This window comes from Coregonus clupeaformis, unplaced genomic scaffold (assembly GCF_020615455.1).
Source record: "Coregonus clupeaformis isolate EN_2021a unplaced genomic scaffold, ASM2061545v1 scaf0063, whole genome shotgun sequence".
Lineage (NCBI taxonomy): Eukaryota > Metazoa > Chordata > Actinopteri > Salmoniformes > Salmonidae > Coregonus > Coregonus clupeaformis.
This window is the reverse complement of record NW_025533518.1, coordinates 45,627-71,443: the sequence shown is the minus strand read 5'-3', so window position 1 is coordinate 71,443 and position 25,817 is coordinate 45,627. Positions and strand designations below refer to the sequence as shown.

Below are 25,817 nucleotides of genomic sequence, written 5' to 3'. Positions count from 1 at the left end.
TTAGCTAGCTCAGCTACAAGGTCATAGACAAGGCCAGGGATGGTCGCGGCAGCCATTTTAGGTAGTTGGTTCGACAATGTGTTGGTCGTAGCAGTTCTCCTTGGGTTGGTCTTGCTCATGCTACCATAAAAAGTGATTAAAGTATATAACCAACTGATACATCAACATAAAAACTAACAGTGGCGTGTAAAAACTTTAAAATTAAAGTTTAATTGGGGACCTCTCTCAAACACGTCTTCTTACATCGCCCGACCGGAAGTCTACCGTTACTCCACAATACTAACCTAAATGACAGAGTGAAAAGAAGGACGTTTGTACAGGATAAAATTATTCCAAAATATGAATCCTGTTTGCAACAAGGCACTAAAGTAAAACTGCAAAAAAGTATTTGGGGCAAATCCAACACAATACATCACTGAGTACCACTCTTCATATTTTCAAGCATGGTGGTGGCTGCATCATGTTATGGGTACGCTTGTCATCGGCAAGGACTAGGGAGTTTTTTGGGATAAAAATAAACGGAATAGAGCTAAGCACAGGCAACATCCTAGAGGAAAACCTGGTTCAGTCTGCTTTCCAACAGACAAATTCACCTTTCAGCAGGATAATAACCTAAAACACAAGTCCAAATATACACGAGTTGCTTACCCACATGACATTGAATGTTCCTGAGAGGCATAGTTACAGTTTTGACTTAAATCGGCTTGAAAATCTATGGCAAGACTTGAAAATGGCTGTCTAGCAATGATCAACAACCAACTTGACAGAGCTTGAAGAATGTAAAAAATAATGATCTGCAAATATTGAACAATCCAGGTGTGAAAAACTCTTAAAGACTTACCCAGAAAGACTCACAGCTGAAATCGCTGGCAAAGGTGATTCTAACATGTGTTGACTCAGGGGTTATGGAAATTTGATACTTCTGTATTTCATTTTCAATAAATTAGCAAACATTTCTAAAAACATGTTTTCACTTTGTCATTATGGGGTACTGTGTGTAGATGGATGAGAAAAACATATATTCAATCTAATTTGAATTCAGAATGTAACACAACTAAATAAAGCGGTATGATCTGAACTGAGGTGAAAGGAGTATCTATGAGCTGCTAACTCCCTTCCTCAGGTATGATTTGGGCGGAGGTAAAGGAAATTTGGTCCCAGGGAGCGGGAGAATACCTTTTAGAACCCTGGAACTTCCTGGACTTTGGAATGTTGGCCATCTTCCTGGGGTCCTTCAGTTCCCGCCTCTCTGCCTATAACCACGCCCACTCAGCCCAACTATATGTCCACACACACCACACCCACCTCTCTACGCTGGACAACATCACCCTTCCACCACACATACACTACTACACACTGGGTGAGTAAACATGCACATACACACACACACACCCACCCACCCACACACACACACACCCACACACACACACCCACACCCACACCCACACACACACACACACACACACACACACACACACACACACACACACACACACACACCCACACACACACACACACAAACTCAAACACACACACACACACACACACACACACGACTTGGACTTGAGTCAATCAATCATTGAATCAACCAACCCCCCCCCCCCAGCTCGTCTCTCCTGGTTGCCATCTGACCCCCAGCTGGTATCTGAGGGGCTGTATGCGGTTGCAGTGGTGCTCAGTTTCAGCCGCATCGCCTACATCCTGCCGGCTAATGAAAGCTTCGGACCGCTGCAGATATCACTGGGACGCACTGTTAAAGGTACGTACCTGACTAACTGCTATTATTGCAGCCAGGTCACCCAAGACACAATTCAATATTTGACATCAATCCATGTCTGAGGATGTCATGAGGTGACGTGGTAAAGCGCCCACTAGGGGCAGCAGTGAGCGGTGTTACCGTCAAGGTTTTCCGTTTCGCTAGAGTGTTATGGACAGGGATGGCGGATGGGCGTGAGCATCTGCCTCTGATTCCGAAGTTTGCAAGTGTGAATCCAGTGATGTAAAGTTGTTTTTGGTCATTTTGTTTTAAGCCTATCCCAAACCTTAACCCTTACCTTAACCAACCAATCAGAGTTAATGCCTAACCTTAAGAATTTTGAGTTAACGCCTGAACTGAACTCTAACCTTAAAAATGAAATCGGAGTTAATGCCTAAACATAACCTTAAACACTTCAAAATGTTATTCTTGGAACAACTTTGAAATTTGACGTTTGAGAAACATGGTTGAACGTCTAATTCTGACATGAGACTGTGAGAGCTGGTAGGTTTCTGGGTGGATGTTCTACTCACTGCATTCTCAATTGGTGTTCATAAAGATTCAATCTAAAGTGCATTACAATGACATTTCTAAAGGAGGCAAATCATTAGTAGGAAAACCTTTTGTCATCATTGTGATGTCGTCAAATTGACTTTACATGTAGGATAACGTTAACTATATAGCCAAGAGTGAGGGGAGAGCACCGGATCTTAGCTATCTAACTTTAGCATTGCTAAGTATTTTTGACGTACCTTGCTAGCTAATGACAACATTGCCATCTGTCTAAAGTAAAATTGACGACATAATGATGACAAAGTTGTTTCCTACTAATGATTTGCCTACTGTATTAACATTGTCATATTTCAAGGCCAATACTTTGTAATTAAAACGAAACAATCATTAGCCTCCTTAAAGAATGACTGAGCATCACTATGAGTCTTGAGAACATTGATAACGATGGCGTGACGCGACCAGGTGACGTAAGAGCAAACCATGAATACTCCTTTGTAGATGGTATCGGATGAGAACAGTAAAGGTCCCAACACAGAGCCTTGAGGAACACCACAATAACACCTCTCTGTTAATCTACCTGATTATATCATATATAACCCTAACACCACAATAACCTCTCTGTTAATCTACCTGATTATATCATATATAACCCTAACACCACAATAACCTCTCTGTTAATCTACCTGATTATATCATATATAACCCTAACACCACAATAACCTCTCTGTTAATCTCCCTGATTATATAACTTTCTCACCCTTCCTGTGTGTGTGTGTGTGTGTGTGTGTGTGTGTGTGTGTGTGCGTACGTTGCAGACATCTTGAAGTTCATGGTGATCTTCATCCTGGTGTTCCTGGCGTTTATGATCGGAATGTTCAACCTCTACTCCTACTACCTGGGGGCCAAGCAGAACGACGCCTTTACCACGTAACACATTCACACACACTACTCCTACACAGAAACAACTTCCATGTAGCCTTTAGCTCAGCAGGCTAATTCAGAAGGTTTCAACCCAGTCCGTTATGTAGGGCTTTATTTTCATTATAATGATTTTTATTTCCAATGGTGCTTCAAATAACTCCACCATCCTCCCTTCTATTTCCCCTCCCTCCTCCCCCCTCCCTCCTCCCCCCTCACTCCTTCCCTCCTTCTCTCCTTCCCTCTACCCTCCCCCATCCCTCCTCCCCCTTCTCTCCCTCCTCCTCCCCCCTCCCTCCTCCCATCCTCATCCCTCATCCCTCCTTCCTCCCTTCCTTCTCTCCTCCCTTCCTTCTCTCCCTCCCTCCCTCCTCCTCCTCCCTCCTTCCCCCCTCCTTCCCTCTTCCTCCCTCCCTCTCTCCTTCCCCCTCCCTCCCTCCCCCCTCTCCCCCCCTCCCCCGTTCCCTCCCCTTCTCCCCCTCCTTCCCTCTTCCCCCCTCCTTCCCTCTTCCTCCCTCCCCTCCCCCCTTCCCTCCCTCCCTCCCCTCCCCCTTCCCTCCCCTCCCTCCCTCCCTCCTCCTTCCCTCCCTCCCCTCCCTCCCTCCAGTCTCGAGGAGAGCTTTAAGACTCTGTTTTGGGCGATCTTCGGCCTGTCGGAGGTGAAGTCGGTAGTCATTAACAACGATCACAAGTTCATTGAGAACATCGGCTACGTGCTGTATGGTGTTTATAATGTTACCATGGTGATCGTTCTGCTCAACATGCTGATCGCTATGATCAACAGCTCCTTCCAGGAGATAGAGGTACACACACCTCACAACTGATGCTACCGCACTCTTAATATGACTGTTAAATACTGAACAAATATTTATTCTGTTCTACTGAGACATTCTCTCTCTCTCTCTCTCTCTCTCTCTCTCTCTCTCTCTCTCTCTCTCTCTCTCTCTCTCTCTCTCTCTCTCTCTCTCTCTCTCTCTCTCTCTCTCTCTCTCTCTCTCTCTCTCTCTCTCTCTCTCTCTCTCTCTCTCTCTCTCTCTCTCCTCTCTCTCTCTCTCTCTCTCTCTCTCTCTCTCTCTCTCTCTCTCTCTCTCTTCTCTCCTCTCTCTCTCCTCTCTCTCTCTCTCTCTCTCTCTCTAGGATGATGCTGATGTGGAGTGGAAGTTTGCCCGTGCCAAGCTGTGGTTCTCCTACTTTGAGGAAGGCAGGACCCTGCCCGTTCCATTTAACCTGGTTCCCAGTCCTAAAGCAACGCTGGGCCTGGCCACTGCTGTTAAAGAGCTGCTGCTACACAGGAACACACAGCCACCTGGTGGGGCGCAGCTCAACCAGGTACACACACACTGCTCTCTTTTCATCCACCAAGCTTTACACTAACACTTTACATTGTAACCAGCTGAGACAGACTAACAGTGCCATCAAGTGGTAGATCTAGGTCCTGTATCAGTCTCTAGTAATGGTAGATCTAGGTCCTGTATCATAATCTTATCTGTTCATCCATGTATACAGGTAAGAATCCAGCTACATTTTCAGATATCAGATTCATATTCTAATTTGGTCATTTCATTGCAAGTTAAAGCATGGTGTTAGCTAGCTAGCATAAACTTTAGATTGCTTGCTCGCTAGCTAACGTTACATGTATGATCCGTGTAGTAATATTATTTGAATCAGAAATCCATTTGCATTGCTATTTATAGCCTAATGTTACTTACAAGCCCTTAACCAACAATGCTGTTTTAAGAAAGAATACCAAAAAAAATACAATCACAAAAAAATACAATATAAAATAATATGAAATAAAAGCAACAAATAATTAAAGAGCAGCAGAAAAAATAACAATAGCAAGGCTATATACAAGGGGTACGGTACCGAGTCAATTTGCGGGGGCACCGGTTAGTCGAGGTAATTGGGGTAATATGTACATGTAGGTCGAGTTCTTAAAGTGACTATGCATAGAAAATAAACAGAGAGTAGCAGCAGCGTAACAGAGGGGTGGGGGACAATGCAAATAGTCCGGGTAGCCATTTGATGTTCAGGAGTCTTATGGCTTGGGGGTAGAAGCTGTTTAGAAGCCTCTTGGACCTAGACTTGGCGCTCCGGTACCGCTTGCCGTGCGGTAGCAGAGAGAACAGTCTATGACTAGGGTGGCTGGAGTCTTTGACAATTTTTAGGGCCTTCCTCTGACACCTCCTGGTATAGAGGTCCTGGATGGCAGGACGCTTGGCCCCAGTGATGTACTGGGCCATACGGATGCCTTGTGGTTGAAGGCCGAGCAGTTGTCATACCAAGCAGTGATGAAACCAGTCAGGATGCTCTCGATGGTGCAGCTGTAGAACCTTTTGAGGATCTGAGGACCCATGCCAAATCTTTTAAGTCTCCTTAGGGGGAATAGGTTTTGTCGTGGCCTCTTCATGACTGTCTTGGTGTGCTTGGACCATGTTAGTTTGTTGGTGATGTGGACACCAAGGAACTTGAAGCTCTCAACCTGCTCCACTACAGCCCTGTCGATGAGAATGGGTGCGTGTTCGGTCCTCTTCTTTTTCCTGTAGTCCACAATCATCTCCTTTGTCTTGATCATGTTGAGGGAGAGGTTGTTGTCCTGGCACCACACGGCCAGGTCTCTGACCTCCTCCCTATAGGCTGTCTCGTCGTTGTCGGTAATCAGGCCTACCACTATTGTGTCATCGGCAAACTTAATGATGGTGTTGGAGTCGTGCCTGGCCATGCAGTCATGAGTGAACAGGGAGTACAGGAGGGGACTAAGCACACACCCCTGAGGGGCCCCCGTGTTGAGCATCAGCGTGGCGGATGTGTTGTTACCTTCCCTTACCACCTGGGGGCGGCCAGACAGGAAGTCCAGGATCCAGTTGCAGAGGGAGGTGTTTAGTCCCAGGGTCCTTAGCTTAGTGATGAGCTTTGTGGGCACTATGGTGTTGAACGCTGAGCTGTAGTCAATGAACGGTATTCTCACATAGGTGTTCCTTTTGTTCAGGTGGGAAAGGGCAGTGTGGCGTGCGATTGAAATTGCGTCATCTGTGGATCTGTTGGGGCTGTATGCAAATTGGATTGGGTCTAGGGTTTCTGGGATAATGGTGTTGAAGTGAGCCATGACCAGCCTTTCAAAGCCCTTCATGGCTACAGACGTCAGTGCTACGGGTCGGTAGTCATTTAGGCAGGTTACCTTAGTGTTCTTGGGCACAGGGACTATGGTGGTCTGCTTGAAACATGTTGGTATTACAGACTCAGACAGGGAGAGGTTGAAGATGTCAGTGAAGACACTTGCCAGTTGGTCAGCGCATGCTCTGAGTACACGTCCTGGTATTCCATCTGGCCCTGCGGCCTTGTGAATGTTGACCTGTTTAAAGGTCTTGCTCACAACGGCTACGGAGAGCGTGATCACACAGTCATCCAGAACAGCTGATGCTCTCATGCATGTTTCAGTGTTACTTGCCTCGAAGCGAGCATAGACGCAACTTAGCTCATCTGGTAGGCTTGTGTCACTGGGCAGCTCGTGGCTATGCTTCCGTTTGTAGTCTGTAATAGTTTGCAATCCCTGCCACTTCCGACGAGCGTCAGAGCGGGTGTAGTACGATTCGATCTTGGTCCTGTATTGACGCTTTGCCTGTTTGATCGTTCGTCTGAGGGCATAGCGGGATTTCTTATAATCGTCCGGGTTAGTGTCCCGCTCCTTGAAAGCGGCAGCTCTAGCCTTTAGCTCGGTGCAGATGTTGCCTGTAATCCATGGCTTCTGGTTGGGATATGTACGTACGGTCACTGTGGGGACGACGTGGTCGATGCACTTATTGATTAAACCAGTGACTGAGGTGGTGTACTCCTCAATGCCATTGGATGAATCCTGGAAATATATTCCAGTCTGTGCTAGCAAAACAGTCCTGTAGCGTAGCATCCGCGTCATCTTCGGGGCTCCCGAGTGGCGCAGCGGTCTAAGGCACTGCATCTCAGGGCTAGAGGCGTCACTACAGACCGAGTGGCGCAGGGGTCTAAGGCACTGCATCTCAGCGGTCTATGGCACTGCATCTCAGCGGTCTAAGGCACTGCATCTCAGCGGTCTAAGGCGCTGCATCTCAGGGGTCTAAGGCACTGCATCTCAGCGGTCTAAGGCACTGCATCTCAGCGGTCTAAGGCACTGCATCTCAGCGGTCTAAGGCACTGCATCTCAGGGGTCTAAGGCACTGCATCTCAGGGCTAGAGGCGTCACTACAGACCGAGTGGCGCAGCGGTCTAAGACGCTGCATCTCAGGGCTAGAGGCGTCACTACAGACCGAGTGGCGCAGCGGTCTAAGGCACTGCATCTCAGGGCTAGAGGCGTCACTACAGACCGAGTGGCGCAGCGGTCTAAGGCACTGCATCTCAGGGGTCTAAGGCACTGTATCTCAGGGGTCTAAGGCACTGTATCTCAGGGGTCTAAGGCACTGCATCTCAGCGGTCTAAGGCACTGCATCTCAGCGGTCTAAGGCACTGCATCTCAGGGGTCTAAGGCACTGCATCTCAGCGGTCTAAGGCACTGTATCTCAGGGGTCTAAGGCACTGCATCTCAGGGCTAGAGGCGTCACTACAGACCAAGTGGCGCAGCGGTCTAAGGCACTGCATCTCAGCGGTCTAAGGCACTGCATCTCAGCGGTCTAAGGCACTGCATCTCAGCGGTCTAAGGCACTGCATCTCAGCGGTCTAAGGCACTGCATCTCAGCGGTCTAAGGCACTGCATCTCAGCGGTCTAAGGCACTGCATCTCAGCGGTCTAAGGCACTGCATCTCAGGGGTCTAAGGCGCTGCATCTCAGGGGTCTAAGGCACTGCATCTCAGGGGTCTAAGGCGCTGCATCTCAGTGCTTGAGGTGTCACTACAGACCCCCTGGTTCGATTCCAGGCTGTATCACAACCGGACGTGATTGGGAGTCCCGTAGGGCGGCGCACAATTGGCCCAGCGTCGTCCGGGTTTGGCCGGTGTAGGCCGTCATTGTAAATAAGAATTTGTTCTTAACTGACTTGCCTAGTTAAATTAAAATAAATACATCTGACCACTTCCCTATTGAGTGAGTCACTGGTACTTCCTGCTTTATTTTTTGCTTGTAAGCAGGAATCAGGAGAATATAATTATGGTCAGATTTTCCAAATGGAGGGTGAGGGAGAGCTTTGTAAGCGTCTCTGTGTGTGGAGTAAAGGTGGTCTAGAGTATTTTTTTCCCTCTGGATGCATATGTGACATACAGGTAGAAATGAGGTAAAACGGATGTAGGTTTGCCTGCATTAAGGTCCCCGGCCACTAGGAGAGCCGTTTCTGGATAAGCATTTTCTTGTTTGCTTATGGCCTTATACAGCTCATTGAGTGCAGTCTTAGTGCCAGCGTTGGTTTGTGGTGGTAAATACAAAAAATATAGTTGAAAACTTTCTTGGTAGATAGTGTGGTCTACAGCTTATCATGAGGTACTCTACCTCAGGCGAGCAATACCTCGAGACTTCTTTAATATTAGACATCACGCACCAGCTGTTATTGACAAATAGACACACACCCCAACCCCTCGTCTTACCAGACGTAGCTTTTCCATCCTGCCGATGCACGGAAACCCCAGCCAACTGTATATTATCCATGTCGTCGTTCAGCCACGACTCGGTGAAACATACGAATTTACCGTTTTTAATGTCCCGTTGGTAGGATAGTCTCGAACGGAGCTCATCCAGTTTATTCTCTAGTGATTGCACGTTGGCCAATAGAACGGATGGTAGAGGTGGGTTACCCAGAGGTGGGCCGCCGAATTCTCACAAGGGACCATGATCTCCACCCCCTGTATTTCCTTATTTTCTTCATTCGAATGACGGGGATTTGAGCCTTGTCTGGGAGCAACATTATATCCTTCACGTAAGACTCATTAAAGAAAAACTCCTGTATGGAAGACAGGTCAGAGGACTCCTGGACGTCCTCAGAAACACATGGGAAAAGCCAAAGACCCCAGAGCCTGATTCCATCCTCAACTACGGTCTGCAAATGGAGAGAAAGACAGCCATGAACACATGGAGAACATGAACACATGGAGAACATGAACACATGGAGAAAGCATAACAAAGACAAAAAGTATTTGTTGTGCTTGCCTACCTCAGAAAGCAAGCTGTTAGCCCAATGGCAGGGGCCCTTTAGAAAGACAAAACATTTCCATGTCAATCTACTGAAACAATGGAGGCTAAGAGATGTTCCTGTCAGTCAGGAACTGTTTGTCAGAGCAGTGAAGGAAGATGAACGGTTCTTCCCCTCAAAGACTAATCTAACTGTTGCAGATCTGGACTTGCCTCATTTGTCTCCACAGCAGCAGAAGGAGTTGGAAGCCATCTTTCCTCCTGGCCTGTTTGAAGACAAGCCAGGTTACACCACGCTGGTTGAGCACAAAATCCCACTCAAAGACAGCACTCCAGTTCGCCAGAGAATGTACAGACTCCCGGAGCAACTGCTCCCAGTACTCAAGGAGGAGCGTAGTCTCTAGGGGTTGTTGAAACATCTTTCAGTGAGTGGAGTAGCCCTGTAGGTCTTGTCCCCAAGACAAATCGTACATTCAGATACTGTATGGACTTCAGAAAAGTTAACTTCCGGTCTCATTTTGATGCCTATCCACCCCCTAGGTTAGATGACCTCATCGAACTCCTTGGTAAGGTCCTGTATATCCATACCCTAGACCTATGTAAGGGATACTGGCACGTTTAAAAAAAATGCTGTTAGCCCCAGAAGCTAACCCGTTAACAGCCTAGAGAACACCCCAGGGGCTATATCAGTTCACAGTTATGCCATTTGGCCTTCAGGGGGCGCCAGCAACCTTCCAAAGGCTCATGGACAGAGTACTTCAAGACATAGAGTTCTTTGCAGCTGCATATCTAGATGATATAGTCATGTACAGCCTAACCTCGGAGGAGCACCTACAGCACCTTGGAGAGGTCCTGCAGAACCTCCACAAAGCAGGTTTGACTGTCCAGCCCAAGAAATGTACCCTGGCTAAAAGCCAATGTATTCTCGATCCGAAAATGTGGTCGGAGACTTCGTACGGAGGGTGAGGCGCAATTGCGGAGCCTCTGGAGGCATGCAGAGGCCAAATCAAGCTCCGTACCACATGGCCGTGTGCCTCTCAAATCTTGTAAGAATGCGGATATATAGCTCCGCATTGACATTTGTACTTTATTATTATTTATTAGGTATCCCCAAGGCAGCAGCTTCTCTTCCAGGGGTCCAAACACATTAAGACACTTACATCATACATACAACAAAATATAAAACAGTACATCATATAACATTACTACACCACTACATATCCACAATACAAAATGTATAATACCACCATACAACAATATTACAATGTATGTGTGTAGAGTGAGTGTGCTGGTGTGTGTGTTCTTATGCGTGTCTGTTCCTGTGTGTATCTCTGCACTGTTCCATAAGGTGTATTTTTTATCTGATTCTACTGCTTGCATCAGTTACCTGATGTGGAATAGAGTTCCATGGAGTCGTGATTGGTTGACTGGTAAGGGTGGGAGGTGCTATAGAAACACAAACTCACTTCCTTGACAACTTCCTTGACAACAGCTCTGCGCTGCTCTGTGAAGAGCAAGAAGTATGAATGCCCTGACTTCTGCAGAGGCCGTATCACCGTAAATGCTGCATGGCCAATGCAGACATAGCAAGAAGTCAGATACCTGGGCTACCTACTAGGCCGTGGAGTGATCCTCAGAAAGACAAAGTGCAAGCAGCGTGGGACTTCCCTCGTCCTGCACTAAGTTAGAAGTTAAGTCCTTCAGTGGACTCATTGGGTGGTACAGGAGATTTATTCCCAACTGTTCGACATGACATGTTTAACTGACCTGATCTGGAAGTCGTGTGGGAGGGAAAACACGAGAAAGCATTCCTTGACATGAAAGAGGCTCTTTGCAATGACTCTGTCATGCAGAGCCCAGACTTTAAAAAGCCCATTACAGTGCAGACAGACACCTCAGGGTTGGGCATTGGGGCCGTCCTGCTCCAAGGTGAAGACCAGAAGCCAGTGGCGTATGTAAGCAGAAAACTGTATCTGAGAGAGACTCTGTACTTTGTTGTTGAACTTGAATGTCTGGCTGTGAAGTGGGCCCTAGACACCATCAAATACGACCTGCTTGGCAGGCCACTGAGCCCTACAATGACTCCACAACATGAGACTCAAATGATCGACTCTCGAGATGGGTGCTTGAGATGCAACACTACCGGTTCAAAGTTCAGTACCAGGCCGGAAAGCTTAACACTATTGCAGAATACCTGTCTCGCCACCCAGATCTCTGCATTTATAGCATAAGATAACCTTCATCCTTGGACCTTAAGATGGATCAGCGTTTTTCTTTCTGACTTTGACAGCAAAATCAGTCTTCTGAGTGTGCGTGACAGGCTTACTTGTGGTGACAGCAGCAGACCTCAGTTCTTTTCTCAGCAGCTCTATTTCTCTGTTAGCTTCTGTGGTTGCAAAGGGAGTGACAGCTGATGACATCACAACACTCATGGGAACAGTTCTGTCTTGAATCATATCTTCCTCCTCCCTTACCTGGTGAAGCAGGTGGATCACACAGCTAGTAGGTCATCCATATGCGAAGAGCAACCATGTCATGTGCTAGTGCACCTCTCACAACCTGTTCAATGTGATTTGTTCAATCTCACCAGATATGCAGAAAGCTTCTCTCCCTCATTCGGGAACGTGTTTCTGAACCTTCCCATCAGATCAGATGCACTCTTCAAAAACCTCACAATGTTAGCAGCAGGACCCTTTAGACATTACATTATTCTCTGCTTCATCTATACATTATCACTACATAGCCATTCATCCAACAGATGGGTGGTCTGCTCAGCCCAAGCATCATACTCCTGTTCTCCACTGGGAGTAGGCTTCACAACAGAGAACAACTCCTGTTCTCCACTGGGAGTAGGCTTCACACCAGAGAACAACTCCTGTTCTCCACTGGGAGTAGGCTTCACAACAGAGAACAACTCCTGTTCTCCACTGGGAGTAGGCTTCACAACAGAGAACAACTCCTGTTCTCCACTGGGAGTAGGCTTCACAACAGAGAACAACTCCTGTTCTCCACTGGGAGTAGGCTTCACAACAGAGAACAACTCCTGTTCTCCACTGGGAGTAGGCTTCACACCAGAGAACAACTCCTGTTCTCCACTGGGAGTAGGCTTCACACCAGAGAACAACTCCTGTTCTCCACTGGGAGTAGGCTTCACACCAGAGAACAACTCCTGTTCTCCACTGGGAGTAGGCTTCACACCAGAGAACAACTCCTGTTCTCCACTGGGAGTAGGCTTCACACCAGAGAACAACTCCTGTTCTCCACTGGGAGTAGGCTTCACAACAGAGAACAACTCCTGTTCTCCACTGGGAGTAGGCTTCACACCAGAGAACAACTCCTGTTCTCCACTGGGAGTAGGCTTCACACCAGAGAACAACTCCTGTTCTCCACTGGGAGTAGGCTTCACAACAGAGAACAACTCCTGTTCTCCACTGGGAGTAGGCTTCACACCAGAGAACAACTCCTGTTCTCCGCTGGGAGTAGGCTTCACACCAGAGAACAACTCCTGTTCTCCACTGGGAGTAGGCTTCACACCAGAGAACAACTCCTGTTCTCCACTGGGAGTAGGCTTCACAACAGAGAACAACTCCTGTTCTCCACTGGGAGTAGGCTTCACACCAGAGAACAACTCCTGTTCTCCACTGGGAGTAGGCTTCACACCAGAGAACAACTCCTGTTCTCCACTGGGAGTAGGCTTCACACCAGAGAACAACTCCTGTTCTCCACTGGGAGTAGGCTTCACACCAGAGAACAACTCCTGTTCTCCACTGGGAGTAGGCTTCACACCAGAGAACAACTCCTGTTCTCCACTGGGAGTAGGCTTCACACCAGAGAACAACTCCTGTTCTCCACTGGGAGTAGGCTTCACAACAGAGAACAACTCCTGTTCTCCACTGGGAGTAGGCTTCACACCAGAGAACATGCATAGCTTGCAGTAACCATATCAGTAGGCACACTGTGACATTTGTGACCCGTTTCAAGAAGATAGTCGTATGTCGCACGTCACTGCTTCACATGAGGCATTTTTTTATTTATTTTTATCCAAATACATATATTTTGCAGAAATGCCTTCTGGAACATGTGAAATTGCATGTGCCTTAATAACAAACTTGTATGCCATCTGTAAATACGAATACCATTTTTTTATTACGAGCCTAGTTTGTTTAGCTATGGAAAAATACAGGAACCTTCCCGCTAGCCAAGATTGGCTGAGATAATGGATGGGCTGGACATGCCAAGAGATGAGTTCTGATTGGCTGAGATAATGGATGGGCTGGACATGCCAAGAGATGAGTTCTGATTGGCTGAGATAATGGATGGGCTGGACATGCCAAGAGATGAGTTCTGATTGGCTGAGATAATGGATGGGCTGGACATGCCAAGAGATGAGTTCTGCCATGTAGCACGGTTCTTCTGGCTGTAACATGAGCTGCTCAGTAAGTGTAGATCATTCTATCCTTTTTACCATGGTTTTTTGAAAGATCATGAAGAACTGCAACATTGCGGTCCTGAATTTAACAGGCGCTATCGAAGATCAGTGGGAAAAAGTTGTGATAGACTACTTTCTGGAGGACGATCGTGCCATCCGGACTCTCTCTGACTCTGAAAATGAATCAGACGATGAGGAAATCCCTGACGTAGGTAAAAACATTTTCATTGAACCAGACATTGTAGAGTCTTCTGATGACAGTGATTGGGAAGAAATGGCGATCAACAGTGTTGTCACGGAAGTTAACCAAGTTTTGAAATCAGTGGAATGTCCGGTGGAAGCAGAGAGATGTGGAGGGAGTCAAAAAGAGAACGCTGTTGTATAAAACACCTGTCTCCGGATTACATCTTCAAACTAAGGGCAACCATGGCATCCATGACAGAGAGGAAGAAGCGTTCATCCATTTATACGTGTAAGAGTCTAGCTACATTTTCAGATATTATACGTTTCTAATTTTGACAGAAAAGCCATTTTCATTGCAAGTAAAGCATACTGTTAGCTAGCTAGCTAGCGTTATCTGGCTGGCTCGCTAGCTAACGTTACGTGTATGATCTGTTTAGTAATATTATTTGTATCTCAGGAATCCGTTTGCTTTGCTAGTTATAGACTAATATTAGCTAGCTAGCCAACATTGAACCTAGTTGGTTAGCTTTAGCTACCTGCAGATTTTACGCATGATGCATGGTAGTATGAGTTAGGATTATGGTTCATTGTTTAGCTACCTAGCAACATGTCTAAACAAAATACTTAACTATGCAAGTAACCATTTCACTGTACCGTTTACACCTTCTGTATCCTGTGCATGTGACAAATAAACTTAGATTTTATTTGATACAGTGTATTCAGAAAGTATTCAGACCCCTTGACTTTTTCCACTTTGTTACGTTACAGCCTTATTCTAAAATGTGTTCAATAATTTTTTTCCTCATCAATCTACACACAATACCTCATAATGACAAAGTGAAAACAGGTTTTTAGAAATGTTTGCAAGTTTAATAATAATTTCAAAAAAAGATATACCTTATTTACATAAGTATTCAAACCATTTGCTATGAGACTCGAAATTGAGCTCAAGTGCATCCTGTTTCCATTGATCAACCTTAAGATGTTTCTACAAATTGATTGGAGTCCAACTGTGGTAAATTCAATTCATTGGACATGATTTGGAAAAGCACACACCTGTCTATATAAGGTCCCACAGTTGACCGTGCATGTCAGAGCAAAAAGGTCGAAGGTATTGTCCGTAGAGCTCCGAGACAGAATTGTGTCGAGGCACAGATCTGGGGAAGGCTACCAAAACATTTCTGCAGCATTGAAGGTCCCCAAGAACACAGTGGCCTCTATCATTCTTAAATGGAAGAAGTTTGGAACCACCAAGACTCTTCCTATAGCTGGCCGCCCGGCCAAACTGAGCAATCGGAGGAGAAGGGCCTTGGTCAGGGAGGTGACCAAGAACCCGATGGTCCCTCAGACAGAGCTCCAGAGTTCCTCTGTGGAGATGGGAGAACCTTCCAGAAGGACAACCATCTCTGCAGCACTCCACCAATCAGGCCTTTATGGCAGAGTGGCCATACGGAAGCCACTCCTCAGTAAAAGGCACATGACAGCCCGTTTGGAGTTTGCCAAAAGGCACCTAACGGACTCTCAGACCATGAGAAACAAGATTCTCTGGTCTGATGAAACCAAGATTGAACTCTTTGGTCTGAATGCCAAGTGTCACATCTGGACGAAACCTGGCACCATCCCTAGGGTGAAGCATGGTGGTGGCAGCATCATGCTGTGGGAATGTTTTTCAGCGGCAGGGACTGGGAGACTAGTCAGGATCGAGGAAAATATGAACGGAGCAAAGTACAGAGAGATCCTTGATGAAAACCTGCTCCGGAGCACTCAGGAGCTCAGACTGGGGTGAAGGTTCACCTTCCAACAGGACAACTGCCCTAAGCACACAGCCAAGACAACGCAGGAGTGGCTTCGGGACAAGTCTCTGAATGTCCTTGAGTGGCCCAGCCAGAGCCCGATCAAAAGAGACCTGAAAATAGCTGTTCAGCGACGCTCCCAATCCAACTTGACAGATTGAGAGGATCTGCAGAGAAGAATGGGAGAAACTCCCCAAATAAAGGTGTGCCAAGCTTTTATCGTCAAACCCATGAAGACTCGAGGCTGTAATCGCTGCCAAAGGTGCTTCAACAAAGTACTGAGTAAAGGGTCAGAATATTTATGTAAATGTGATAGTACAGTTATATATATATATATATATATATATATATATATTTTATGCGTTAGCAAAAATTTCTAAAAACCTTTTTTTGCTTTGTTATTATGGGGTATTGCGTGTAGATTGATGATGGGAAAAAAAAACACAATTTAATTGATTTTAGAATAAGGCTGTGACGTAACCAAAGACAGATTAGGATATAGGCCAAGGACCAGATAAAGTGTATTATTACTGCGACTTTATGCTACTACTTTGACCACTTTTAGTCTTGAAATCCTTGGTTGTTTACTACACTACCTTACTCACTCTGTTTAGCACATGGCCTCACATGTGAATCATTAAAGAGATTGGTGAGGATAAGGCTTAAGAGTGTGTGAATGATGCTGAATGGGTGGAGACAAAGAAGAGCTCTCCAGTAGGTGTTCCAATAACTTTCAAGGGCCATTTTCTCCAAAGTTTATCAACTTCAAAGCATAATTACTTTCCCATTGTTCCTCAACTGTAGTGTTTGATATACCATTTTCTAGCTCTGAGTCTCTACTTTTATCCAATGTAAAAAACACAATTTCAAATGTTGCTACATCGGACCGAATCCACCAATGAGCTAATGGCGCTGACCAGTCCAGCAGGAAGGGACTTATCAGGCCTTTAACATCAGCGACAGTCTTCCCTTCATTCCTCAGAAATGACAGCAGTTTAGACTGAAAATCTTCAACCTCAGCAGGAGATGCAATAATGACATGCACAGGCCAGGGACCAACCTCTCCAGGTTCTAACTCTAACCCTATCCCTACAACATCTAGTACTGTTACCTTAGATAGGTCATGTGATATCTCAACCAAGACATGCTACTTTTTACCAGATGCAGATGAGCATCGATTGAGCACCAAAACCTTCCCAAAAGCTTTGACATGACTCGGGCTTCATTCAGTTGTTCATCTGTCACTTAAACATACAAATTACTCAGTACAACAGCATTGCGTGGAGTTACTTTCTGCTCACACCAAGCTATAATCTCGTCACTCAATTAAGCAGCAAGAGTGAGAGAGAAAAACACAGCACTAACAACTAGAAGTTTGCATTCAGTACATTGACCCTGCATAAAAGCTTAGCAATTATGGTTAATAAAATGTATCCCTCTCACCATCGGGATAACGGTGGAAAAACGAGAGGCTAGGGATATTATTACAGTATACTGTATACAAGCTTAGATTACTGTTTCCAGAATGTTCTCCCATGCAACAAGAATGAATGTAAAGGAAAGTGGAAGGGGGAAAAAGTAAGGAACTTGTCTGTTGGCATTAAAGAATATAATTGGTTAAAGAAAATTGTGATATACTTTTTTATCTATCAGTTTCATTTAAGGACCAAAGGATTGACAGCCGTCCCATATAGATTGCAAAATAGTTGGGAAGAGATTTTTGACGTACCGATTCCATGGCGTAGTGTTTATGAATTGATACGCAAAACGACGCCGGATTCAAAACTTAGAATTTTACATTTTAAATTATTATATAAAATTCTTGCTACCAATAGAATGTTATTTATATGGGGGATACAATCTTCCCAGCTCTGCAGATTTTGCTGCGAAGAGACAGAATCATTAGATCATTTGTTTTGGTTCTGTCCATTTGTAGCCTGTTTTTGGACACAGGTCCAGGAATGGCTAAAGGATTACAATATTTACCTGGAGCTAACCCTGCAGATAGCACTACTGGGTGATCTGAAAAGTCATAGTCAATCGATCAATAATATAATAATACTTTTAGCAAAAATGTTTATTTTCAATTTACGATCTGTAGAAACAATGAGAATAGAATGGTTCAGAACTTTTGTAAAAAAAATTTTTTTTTACATCATTTAGCAGATGCTCTTATCCAGAGCGACTTACAGTTAGTGAGTGCATACATTCTTTATTTTATTTTCGAACCCACAACCCTGGCGTTGCAAACGCCATGCTCTACCAACTGAGCTACATCCCTGCCGGCCATTCCCTCCCCTACCCTAGACGACGCTGGGCCAATTGTGCGCCGCCCCATGGGTCTCCCAGTCGCGGCCGGCTACGACAGAGCCTGGATTCGAACCAGGATCTCTAGTGGCACAGCCTTAGACCACTGCGCCACTCAGGAGGTTGTAAAACACCACAGTACAGTTGAAAAATATATGGCAAATAGAAATCCAATATGGATGGTGTTAAGAGATAGATGGGAGTTGTTGAATGGAGTTGAAGGATGGGACTAATAACAACAACTAATAACAACAAGATAATAATAATAATATGCCATTTAGCAGACGCTTTTATCCAAAACGACTTACAGTCATGTGTGCATACATTTTTACGTATGGGTGGTCCCGGGGATCGAACCCACTACCCTGGCGTTACAAGCGCCATGCTCTACCAATTGAGCTACAGAGGACCACATTAGATAATTAATGTAAAGCATACTGTGTCCATAATAAGCATATAGGTTATAGGTTGAGAGCTTTTGTGAAAGAGCACAGTTAGAAAAATATGGCATATCAGATGGACATCATGAAAATTATCGGAGGAAGTTCAGGAGTTAAAACAAACAAAATATAATTATTGTAGAATTTGACTGTGTCCATAAAATGTATATAGTATGTATGGGCTGGAAGTAGAGGCCTAAGCGTTGTTGTTCACTAGTTTACTCCAATTGGGGAATGGGTGGTGGGGTTAGAAAGTAATGAAGGGAAATATAATTTAAAAAAGGATGTGTGTATGGATGCATGTGTAAAAAAAAATAAAAAATACAATCATTCTGTTAAAAAATAAAAACCCCTGGGTATTAGAGTGCACCCTTATAGACTCAGTCCCTTCCACTGTTCGACCTAGCAAGCTAGCAAGCTAACGTTGGCGTGTGTTGGAGTTCAATGAAGGTATGATGAATGATTCAGCAAATGAATGAGAACCAAAGGTTACTCATGGTACCATATCAAACCCCCTACCATGTGTATCTGTAATCTATGGCGGAAAATGCCCTGCATGCAATAGAAGAGATGTCCAAGTCACAAAAGAAAAAGTCCTCATGTCTTCTTGGAACAAAGCTGTCCTCTCCAGCTCTTGATCTGAAGATGCTAGGCTAATTCTTGAAGCGACGATGGCTTATCAAGGCTTCTTATTGGCTAAATCAAAGCAGGTTACTTTAGTTGACATGAGCATAAAAGGTCAAAATAATTAAGTGGATGGTAAAATAAAACACTGAACCAAGATTCACCCTCAAATGATCTCCGTTCTTCTATTGTGAAGTGGTTAGGGTTAGGGTTAGATTCACCCTCAAATGATCTCCTTTCTTCTATTGTGAAGTGGTTAGGGTTAGGGTTAGATTCACCCTCAAATGATCTCCTTTCTTCTATTGTGAAGTGGTTAGGGTTAGGGTTAGATTCACCCTCAAATGATCTCCTTTCTTCTATTGTGAAGTGGTTAGGGTTAGAGTTAGATTCACCCTCAAATGATCTCCTTTCTTCTATTGTGAAGTGGTTAGGGTTAGGGTTAGATTCACCCTCAAATGATCTCCTTTCTTCTATTGTGAAGTGGTTATCCCACTGGCTATCATAAGGTGAATGCACCAATTTGTGAGTTGCTCTGGATAAGAGCGTCTGCTAAATGACGAAAATGTAAATGTAAAAATGTTCCACGTTTGCACATGGTTGCTACCTTGCTGTGTTGTTGTCTTAGGTCTCTCTTTATGTAGTGTTGTGGTGTCTCTCTTTATGTAGTGTTGTGGTGTCTCTCTTTATGTAGTGTTGTGGTGTCTCTCTTTATGTAGTGTTGTGGTGTCTCTCTTTATGTAGTGTTGTGGTGTCTCTCTTTATGTAGTGTTGTGGTGTCTCTATGTAGTGTTGTGGCGTCTCTCTTTATGTAGTGTTGTGGTGTCTCTCTTTATGTAGTGTTGTGGTGTCTCTATGTAGTGTTGTGGCGTCTCTCTTTATGTAGTGTTGTGGTGTCTCTCTTTATGTAGTGTTGTGGTGTCTCTCTTTATGTAGTGTTGTGGTGTCTCTCTTTATGTAGTGTTGTGGTGTCTCTCTTTATGTAGTGTTGTGGTGTCTCTCTTTATGTAGTGTTGTGGTGTCTCTTTATGTAGTGTTGTGGCGTCTCTCTTTATGTAGTGTTGTGGTGTCTCTCTTTATGTAGTGTTGTGGTGTCTCTCTTTATGTAGTGTTGTGGTGTCTCTCTTTATGTAGTGTTGTGGCGTCTCTCTTTATGTAGTGTTGTGGTGTCTCTCTCTTTATGTAGTGTTGTGGTGTCTCTCTTTATGTAGTGTTGTGGTGTCTCTCTTTATGTAGTGTTGTGGTGTCTCTCTCTCTATGTAGTGTTGTGGTGTCTCTCTTTATGTAGTGTTGTGGTGTCTCTCTTTATGTAGTGTTGTGGTGTCTCTCTTTATGTAGTGTTGTGGTGTCTCTCTTTATGTAGTGTTGTGGTGTCTCTCTTTATGTAGTGTTGTGGTGTCTCTTTATGTAGTGTTGTGGCGTCTCTCTTTATGTAGTGTTGTGGTGTCTCTCTTTATGTAGTGTTGTGGTGTCTCTCTTTATGTAGTGTTGTGGTGTCTCTCTTTATGTAGTGTTGTGGCGTCTCTCTTTATGTAGTGTTGTGGTGTCTCTCTTTATGTAGTGTTGTGGTGTCTCTCTTTATGTAGTGTTGTGGTGTCTCTCTTTATGTAGTGTTGTGGTGTCTCTCTCTATGTAGTGTTGTGGTGTCTCTCTTTATGTAGTGTTGTGGTGTCTCTCTTTATGTAGTGCTGTGGTCTCTCTTTATGTAGTGTTGTGGTGTCTCTCTTTATGTAGTGTTGTGGTGTCTCTCTTTATGTAGTGCTGTGGTCTCTCTTTATGTAGTGTTGTGGCGTCTCTCTTTATGTAGTGCTGTGGTCTCTCTTTATGTAGTGTTGTGGTGTCTCTCTTTATGTAGTGTTGTGGTGTCTCTTTATGTAGTGTTGTGGCGTCTCTCTTTATGTAGTGTTGTGGTGTCTCTCTTTATGTAGTGTTGTAGTGTCTCTCTTTATGTAGTGTTGTAGTGTCTCTCTTTATGTAGTGTTGTGGTGTCTCTCTTTATGTAGTGTTGTGGTGTCTCTCTTTATGTAGTGTTGTGGTGTCTCTCTCTTTATGTAGTGTTGTGGTGTCTCTCTTTATGTAGTGTTGTGGTGTCTCTTTATGTAGTGTTGTGGCGTCTCTCTCTTTATGTAGTGTTGTGGTGTCTCTCTTTATGTAGTGTTGTGGTGTCTCTCTTTATGTAGTGTTGTGGTGTCTCTCTTTATGTAGTGTTGTGGTGTCTCTCTTTATGTAGTGTTGTGGTGTCTCTCTTTATGTAGTGTTGTGGCGTCTCTCTTTATGTAGTGTTGTAGTGTCTCTCTTTATGTAGTGTTGTGGTCTCTCTTTATGTAGTGTTGTGGTGTCTCTCTCTATGTAGTGTTGTGGCGTCTCTCTTTATGTAGTGTTGTGGTGTCTCTCTCTATGTAGTGTTGTGGTGTCTCTCTCTATGTAGTGTTGTTGTGTCTCTCTTTATGTAGTGTTGTGGTGTCTCTCTTTATGTAGTGCTGTGGTCTCTCTTTATGTAGTGTTGTGGTGTCTCTCTTTATGTAGTGTTGTGGTGTCTCTCTTTATGTAGTGCTGTGGTCTCTCTTTATGTAGTGTTGTGGCGTCTCTCTTTATGTAGTGCTGTGGTCTCTCTTTATGTAGTGTTGTGGTGTCTCTCTTTATGTAGTGTTGTGGTGTCTCTTTATGTAGTGTTGTGGCGTCTCTCTTTATGTAGTGTTGTGGTGTCTCTCTTTATGTAGTGTTGTGGTGTCTCTCTTTATGTAGTGTTGTAGTGTCTCTCTTTATGTAGTGTTGTAGTGTCTCTCTTTATGTAGTGTTGTGGTGTCTCTCTTTATGTAGTGTTGTGGTGTCTCTCTTTATGTAGTGTTGTGGTGTCTCTCTTTATGTAGTGTTGTGGTGTCTCTTTATGTAGTGTTGTGGCGTCTCTCTTTATGTAGTGTTGTGGTGTCTCTCTTTATGTAGTGTTGTGGTGTCTCTCTTTATGTAGTGTTGTGGTGTCTCTCTTTATGTAGTGTTGTGGTGTCTCTCTTTATGTAGTGTTGTGGTGTCTCTCTTTATGTAGTGTTGTGGTGTCTCTCTTTATGTAGTGTTGTGGTGTCTCTCTTTATGTAGTGTTGTGGTGTCTCTCTTTATGTAGTGTTGTGGTGTCTCTCTTTATGTAGTGTTGTGGTGTCTCTCTTTATGTAGTGCTGTGGTGTCTCTTTATGTAGTGTTGTGGTGTCTCTCTTTATGTAGTGTTGTGGTGTCTCTCTTTATGTAGTGTTGTGGTGTCTCTCTTTATGTAGTGTTGTGGTGTCTCTTTATGTAGTGCTGTGGTGTCTCTCTCTCTTTATGTAGTGTTGTGGTGTCTCTCTCTCTTTATGTAGTGTTGTGGTGTCTCTCTCTCTTTATGTAGTGTTGTGGTGTCTCTCTCTCTTTATGTAGTGTTGTGGTGTCTCTTTATGTAGTGTTGTGGTGTCTCTTTATGTAGTGTTGTGGTGTCTCTCTTTATGTAGTGTTGTGGCGTCTCTTTTTATGTAGTGTTGTGGTGTCTCTCTTTATGTAGTGTTGTGGTGTCTCTCTTTATGTAGTGTTGTGGTGTCTCTCTTTATGTAGTGTTGTGGCGTCTCTCTTTATGTAGTGTTGTGGCGTCTCTCTTTATGTAGTGTTGTGGTGTCTCTCTTTATGTAGTGTTGTGGTGTCTCTCTTTATGTAGTGTTGTGGTGTCTCTCTTTATGTAGTGTTGTGGTGTCTCTCTTTATGTAGTGTTGTGGTGTCTCTCTTGTTGTGATGTGTGTTTGGTCCTATATTTATATATATTCTTTTTTAGTAAATGTTTTCAGCCCCGTCCCTGCAGGAGGCCTTTTGCCTTTTGGTAGGCCGTCATTGTCAATAAGAATTTGTTCTTAACTGACTAGCCTAGTTAAATAAATAAAAATAACAAGTGTTTGAGGCAATGGAAAATAACATGTTCATCAGCAAAAGGCTGTAGTAAAGGGTAATATTTATGATACACGGTTTTAACAGGGATAAATAATCATCAGGGTTTCAAACGTGGGGCAAAACACAGGAGTTGACAATAGGTCTGAAATCCAACCATTTCTGTTCCTGGGACAGAGCAACAATGCATCACACACAAAAGTGAAAGGATAACTATTGTTCAAATGTGCAACAATTGAAAATAAGGTTGCATGATGATACATAAGGGTTCATATTATTAGCATTTGTAAGTGCATTTATAAATGGTTAATAACTGGAGACAAGCACTGACTGCGGATCGCACTATTTTGACCAATGCGTTGGAACTTGTTTTTCACTGGTTTATATTAAACAACGATTAATAACGGAAGTATAAACCATTTAAACACTTTACAAATGTTACCAATAACAGTAATAAGTATTTATATAGGTATTTAAATAGTATTCATATACTAATGGTAATAAGTATTTAAATAGTATTTAATACTGCATCTCTGTGTGTTCCAGCTGGGAGACAGTAAAGCTTCAGCATACAGCAGCTCTCCAGGACCAACCAGATACCAGGTAACACGCACCAGTGGCAGTCGGTGCCGTTCAAGATGAAGGAGGCAGATATTTTTTTATTTTATGAGCATGGCCTTATTTCTATTACAGCATATTGGATGACTGTCATTCATATTCCATCCACCCAGCTCAATGTAACATCGATAGGTTTAGGCTACTACATGATACTACAATTTTCCCTGTACCCATCATGAGGTTGCTACAACCTAGCCTATGAATGAAAGTTTACAACGTCAGTGCACTGGTTGAGAGAATGTTTAATAATCAAGGTGACAGACAGTGACACATTCAATACCGCCTTACACACTCTTGCCTGCATCTAGCTGATCTAGGGTGTAATTATTAGTCCAACAGTTGCAAACGAGAGTTTCTATTGGACCAATTCAGCTATGTTCATCCCTTTTCATTCAGTTTGCTTCTTAAGAAATGTTTTTCAACAGAATCGGCAGAATGAATACACCTCTGATCACAAGCAAACACAGTTCTTTTCGTAGCAGCCACATTCAAACAGCATGATCACTTTTCTCATTGTAATTCCTTCTCGCCTCTATGCACTCTCCTCCTCTCTCACCTTTTCCCTTCGCTTGTGGACTTCATTACAACACAACACATCAGCTCTATGTGACCAGGTGAAAAAAACTTTCCAAGCCAAAGCTTCATATCATTACCGCTAACCGCTACACACAGCCTACATCATTGTCACCATATTATCTAACGTCATAGTCAACATAGCTAACAGAACTAACGCATTAGTAAACCCGCTGCAATCACGCAGTACAGTGTACAGTCATTCAAGCATTTTAGCAGTTACACCGGCGTGCCCGGTGGCAATAAATTAATATAACCAAAAGCTTACCTTGACTTGGAAGAGTTCCAGTGTTGGATAGCCATAGTCAGCTAGCTAACATAGCATCCCTCTCTGTTTGAGCTGGGTGTTTGAGTAAGTTAAACTAGCTAGCTAAGCTAGCTAAGTAAGTAAAAGTGAAAAACATACTATAAAACATAGCTAACTATAATATATATATATATAAATAGCTAAGCTACAGCTAGCTCTCTCTCTCTCTCCCTTTCTATTGCTTCTCCTTCATTTTTTAAGAAATGTATTTGTTCAAAACTGTTCAACTATTGTCTTTCTCTCTCTTTGAGTCAACTACTCACCACATTTTATGCACTGTAGTGCTAGCTAGCTGTAGCTTATGCTTTCAGTACTAGATTCATTCTCTGATCCTTTGATTGGGTGGACAACATGTCAGTTCATGCTGCAAGAGCTCTGATAGGCTGGAGGACATCCTCCGGAAGTTGTTATAATTACTGTGTAAATCTATGGAAGGGGGTGGGAACCATGAGCCTCCTAGGTTTTGTATTGATGTCAATGTACCCAGAGGAGGACGGAAGCTAGCTGTCCTCCGGCTACACCATGTTGCTACCCTACAGAGTGCTTCTGAGGCTACTGTAGACCTTCACTGCAAAACAGTGTGTTTTAATCAATTATTTGGTGATGTGAATATGCAGTATTTAATATAGTTTTGTCAACAACATATTTTTTTTTTTTTTTTTTTAAATGAAATTCACTGAAGAGGATGGTCCTCCCCTTCCTTCTCTGAGGAGCCTCCACTGCCACACATCAGATACCATGTTACAATAATTCATGTATATTTTGTAAGTTTATCTTATCTGTTAAATGTGTGTGTGTGTATGTGTGTGTTACAGAAGATTATGAAGCGTCTTATAAAACGTTACATCATCAAAGCCCAGACGGACAAAGAAAATGACGAGATCAACGAAGGTGACTGACACGCACACGTTTCAGTCAGAAGCAAAATGCCGAGTAGTTTTGAAACTTTACTCAACGTGAACTGTGTGTCTTCTGTGTGTGTATGTTCTGGCTGTCTTTGTGTGTGTGTGTGTGTGTGTGTGTGTGTGTAGGTGAGCTGAAGGAGATTAAGCAGGATATCTCCAGTCTGCGTTATGAGCTGCTGGAGGACAAGAATCACAACATGGAGGAGCTGCAGGAGCTTCTGGGGAGACTGAGAGAGACTGACAACACACACATTAGCACACAGTAACACACAGTAACACACAGTAACACACAGTAACGCACATTAACACACAGTAACACACAGTAACACACAGTAACACTGAGAGAGACTGACAACACACACAGTAACACACAGTAACACACAGTAACACACAGTAACACTGAGAGAGACTGACAACACACACAGTAACACACAGTAACACACAGTAGCACACAGTAACACACAGTAACA

At 44.0% G+C, this 25,817-nt stretch overlaps 1 protein-coding gene across 1 annotated transcript in view; it reads left to right on the top strand.

Moving 5' to 3' along the window:
• The window catches only part of LOC121559375 (short transient receptor potential channel 6-like), a gene marked incomplete at its 3' end in the record, with an annotated part of 140,666 nt that extends 115,064 nt beyond the window's left edge, over positions 1-25,602 (top strand). The window contains exons 10-17 of the mRNA XM_041872610.1: positions 1,124-1,360; positions 1,607-1,759; positions 3,085-3,196; positions 3,795-3,990; positions 4,325-4,516; positions 23,491-23,547; positions 25,258-25,333; positions 25,474-25,602. Coding sequence (XP_041728544.1) covers positions 1,124-1,360; positions 1,607-1,759; positions 3,085-3,196; positions 3,795-3,990; positions 4,325-4,516; positions 23,491-23,547; positions 25,258-25,333; positions 25,474-25,602 — 1,152 coding nt within the window. The remainder of the gene's footprint in view (positions 1-1,123; positions 1,361-1,606; positions 1,760-3,084; positions 3,197-3,794; positions 3,991-4,324; positions 4,517-23,490; positions 23,548-25,257; positions 25,334-25,473) is intronic.
• Positions 25,603-25,817: the final 215 nt, after the last annotated feature.